This window comes from Penaeus chinensis, chromosome 14, assembly GCF_019202785.1.
Source record: "Penaeus chinensis breed Huanghai No. 1 chromosome 14, ASM1920278v2, whole genome shotgun sequence".
In the NCBI taxonomy this organism is placed as follows: domain Eukaryota; kingdom Metazoa; phylum Arthropoda; class Malacostraca; order Decapoda; family Penaeidae; genus Penaeus; species Penaeus chinensis.
The window spans coordinates 16,837,561-16,842,031 of record NC_061832.1 but is presented as its reverse complement, the minus strand read 5'-3'; the positions used below and the strand labels follow the sequence as shown (position 1 = coordinate 16,842,031).

General features: G+C 42.4%; 1 protein-coding gene across 1 annotated transcript in view; it reads left to right on the top strand.

The window, feature by feature from the left end:
* LOC125032599 (C-type lectin domain family 4 member F-like) overlaps window positions 1–1,745 on the top strand; it is a 3,049-nt gene extending 1,304 nt beyond the window's left edge. Inside the window, exons 3-5 of the mRNA XM_047623852.1 lie at window positions 165–339; window positions 652–754; window positions 1,427–1,745. Of these exons, the coding sequence (XP_047479808.1) occupies window positions 165–339; window positions 652–754; window positions 1,427–1,583 (435 nt within the window). The 3' untranslated portion in view covers window positions 1,584–1,745. The remainder of the gene's footprint in view (window positions 1–164; window positions 340–651; window positions 755–1,426) is intronic.
* Window positions 1,746–4,471: the final 2,726 nt, after the last annotated feature.

The window sequence follows — 4,471 nt, the reverse complement described above, 5'->3', positions numbered from 1 at the left end:
GCAGCTGTATTGATTCTTGTATTACGCATTTTGTGAACCCAAGAATATTGCAAGATACCAAAACAGCTGTATAAATGTAATCATGACCACCTGGTTTCAAAATTGAATGGCATTAGAGTGGTTCTGTAGAGATCTGTCTTGTGAATCAATTATTGCTTATCAAGGTGGACTTGAGGTATGGAGGCAGCGAATACCACTTCTCCTGGCGCCACGACGGAGGCCGGAAGTACCCTTGGGGCGCCGCTAACAGCTATTGCTCGAGTCTCGGCTACGGGTGGCAGGGCGTCAGCATCGAGAGCTATCAGGAAGACAAGCTCATCTCCAGCATCATTGGGCAAGGTTAGGGCACTGAAACACGTTTCTTCAGTGTATCAAGATCATGAAAAACACCGAGGAACGTGTTTTATTTATTAATTTATTTTACTGTTGGAAGAAATATTGATGATACTTTTTTTTCTTTCTCTCTAATAACTCCACTATGCCAAGAAATGTAGGCAACAAGCCTTACCCTTACGTTTTCAATAGCCTATCGGCCATGACCCACTACACACAGCAATCATTTCACAGATACACGCACGCACGCACCTCCTCCGAAGACAAGACATTACTATACATTTCCGACACAATAATATCTTTACGTCTCCCTCGCAGACCGAGTGAAGTACATCTGGACAGGAGGTTTCCGCAACGGCTACCAGTGGTATTGGCCCTCCGGTCTCCCCTTCTACGGTCTCAATTGGTCCCACACTGGAGGGTAAGCGAGCTCCTCATTAACAAGCGCGTTTGATAATACGTCTGAAGAGAAAGAATGTATAACAATCACGAACGAAATGTTATTAGCCAAAGCGGGTGATCATGCGAGTGGGTGAAGATGTGTTTATGCGTGAGAGTGATAGAGAAGTGGGGGGATAGGGTGGAAGGAGAGGAGAAAGAGAGAGTGAGAGAGGGGGGAAGGAAAAGAGAGAAAGAGAGAGGGTGGAAGGGAGGAGAGAGAGAGGGGGGGAGAGGAGAGAGAGAGGGTGGAAGGAAGGAAAGAGAGAGAGAGGGGAAAGAGGAGAGAGAGGGGGAGAGAGGAGAGAGAAAGGGGGGGGGGGAGAAGAAAGAGAGAAGGTGGAAAGGAGGAGAGAGAGAAAAGGGGGGGGGGGGGGAGGAAGGAGAGAGAGAAAGGGGGGAGGGAAGAGAGAGGGGAGGGAGGAGAGTGAGGGGGGAGGAGAGAGAGAGAGGGGGGAGGAGGGAGAAGAGAGAGGGGGGAGGGAGGAGAGAGAGAGAGTGAGTGAGTGAGTGAGTGTATGTCTACACGTTTACACGTACACAGAGAAACAGGTAAATAAACAAATAAACCACGAACGAAATATATCCAACATCAAGAACCCTTCGCCTAACCCCTTCTCCCCCCCCCCCCACCCCTTCTCCCCCTTTCCCCCAGCGACGGGTACCCTCAGCCCGACAACCGCGAGGACGGCCGCGAGTTCTGCCTGGCGGTCCTCAACAACTTCTACAACGACGGCATCAAGTGGCATGACGTCGCCTGCTACCACGAGAAGCCCATCGTGTGCGAACGGCGCGTCGGCTTCTACGGCTGAGGGAGGCACCTGGCGACACCTGGCAGCTCCGCGTAAATCAAAATCAATCAAGCGTAAACAATGGATTGAATGACATCACATGTGTGCAGGATGTGACATACATACATTTTTTTTTGTAATATCATAAATTCATATACAATAAATTCCACCCTAAAAATTTAAAAGAAAATCATATTTCTTATGTGAAAGAGCCTAGTCTGGAATCAAAGTGCATTGTAAGTGCTTGATTATAAATTCGAGGGCGTCGTTAGTGTGTGCGATATCATCCAGCTTGCAATCAAGTGATTTCAGGTTCATGATGATGATGATGATGATGATGATGATGATGATGATGATGATGATGATGATGATGATGATGATGATGATGATGATGATGATGATGATGATGATGATGATAATAATAATAATAATTACAATAATAATAATAATAATATATTTTCATTTAGATGATAAAGATGATGATAACCACCATCACCACCATCATTATCATCCTCATGTTCATTATCATTATCTTCATTTTCATCATAATGAAGATGATGATAAGCTGAAAACCTTGACGAAACATTGAAAAAAAAAAAATATATATATATACAGATATATATATATATATATATGTATTGATCTATAACACAGCAATGGTTAGTTAATTACATACCCCCTGGAGTTTCGACCTATCAGCCATTGTCACCTTCACTATCTAGAGTGACAGTTAACAGGGGTAAATGATAAGATAAATAAAATCAACGCTATATTAATTTCAAAGAAAACGTATAAAAAATCGTATCTCTATTTAAAGATGAAATAAACAACCATTGAATCTTTCGAAAACAATACCCCCCCCCCCCCTAAAAAAATTTTCCTATCACATGACAAACGTATTCGTCAAAAATAAACAATAAATGATAAATATTAAGATTAAGTAGCGTACCCCTGAGACAGAAAAAATCCAAACAAAAATATGTTGGCTTAATATAACTTTTACTTACATCAAGCCTTTAGCAGGACATCAGTATTCAGAAATATTAGTTATATTTCAGCGATGTACGAAAAGATTCGATACGTGTAAAAATTTATTTCACCGCTGGTTTACTATGTTATACACATGTTTATATATCATATACACATATACGTACATATACATGTACCCATATACAAATGGATGCACCATTCCTTTTCCACTGTACTATTACCGATGGTATTCACTTAATACCACCCTCCCTTATTTCTTTTCTTTATTTCTTTTGTACTTTTTTTTTACTGATGCTCTTATTATTCAACGCATTTGTCTTGTTTTACTTTAACGGCGGTCGCTACAGCCATGACGTTTTTTTTCCCTTTCGAATCCCAAGACTGATGTAACCTTCCCCGATTAACAATCAAGCAAACATTGCATCAAACTCTTAAGGTTCTTCCACGTAGTTTCTTGGGCTGTGACGTTAAAGTCCTCTTTATTTCAATTTATAAAAGTCATTGTTGGTTTAATGAATAAAGCACCAACTCGATTTTTTACTTTCCTGACGCAAGTCTTTTCGATTTTTTTTTTCTTTTTTTTATCAATGCAAAATACTTTTATCAGGAAATATATATGTAAACGAAAGCAATGAGTAGTCAGAATGCATAAGCGGATAATCATGTCTAAACACCGCACTATTGCACACACAAAAGGTATCGACATTATCCAGGATTATTATATTTTTTAAGGCCAAACTTGGGGCACCATTTTACGTACTTTTGATTAGAATTATGTTATTTTTACCACGCTGGAACGTCAAGTGATTATGACAGTGCAGTCACAGTAAATAAATAGAAAAATAAATAAATAAGTAGAACAATTTAAAAATAAATGAACAACACACACACACACACACACACACACACACATATATATATACATATATTTGTTAACGAGGAAAATAACACCGTTGCATTTCAGTTCATCATCACCAATCTCTCAGTTATCAGAATCATCATCACTAACCTGCCCTTAGTCATTACCAACCAGTCAGCCCGTCATCAATAATTAACTAACCTGTTCTCAGTCATCACCGACCTGTCAAGAGTCATCACAAACCTTCCATCAATTTTACCATTTTCAATGACTCATCAACCAGACTCTTGGGGGAGTCGTTCAGCTGGTGGAAGACTCACGGTGCCGTTCTCAATGTAGTCTTTCAACTCTGACTCATTGAATATCTGAGTATCTGACATATGTCCAAAACCGCCATTGTCCACCCAGAGACCTTGTAGTTTGTGTCGACGAGGACCATGAGGATGGTAGAGTAGCTATGCTTGTGCAGGTACCAGTACTCGCTGCCCGAGTTTTGAGGCTGCTTGATTATGATATACTTGGCATCTAGGGTCCCTATGGCATGGGGTACGTGCCACCTCCTCTCGAATTCCGTGACCAGCTCTTTCACGATCTTTCACGGTGGCCTTACACACCTCCCTTTCACAACTGATGGCTGTCTTGCTGACCCTGTAGCTGAACCCGAGACTCAGGTATTGTCCCCAGTGGCTTGGTTCCTCACTGTCAGTGCCAACTTCAAGCCAGGATCGAAGGATGCACGGGCATTGGTGCCTAGTTAGCTGATAGCCGACCTCCCCCTCTCGAGGATCCCATCAAACAGCTCCGTGGGCTTCCTCATGTAATGCTTGAAGTAGTTTGGATCCTCCTCCTCAGCTTCTAGACCAGCTGACAGTACTGCCTTGGCCTGGATCCGGAGAGGAAGAGCGAGGTACACGTTGTCCATGTTGACTGCTTGAAGGTGCCATCCCAACTGCCACTCGCAAGCTTTCGCATCGTTTTTCTCCTCTCCAAGCATCTTCGGTCGCATCTCACTCGGTAAATGGGTTCGGCGGAAACGCAAACCTAGCGAGCCATTGAGCGA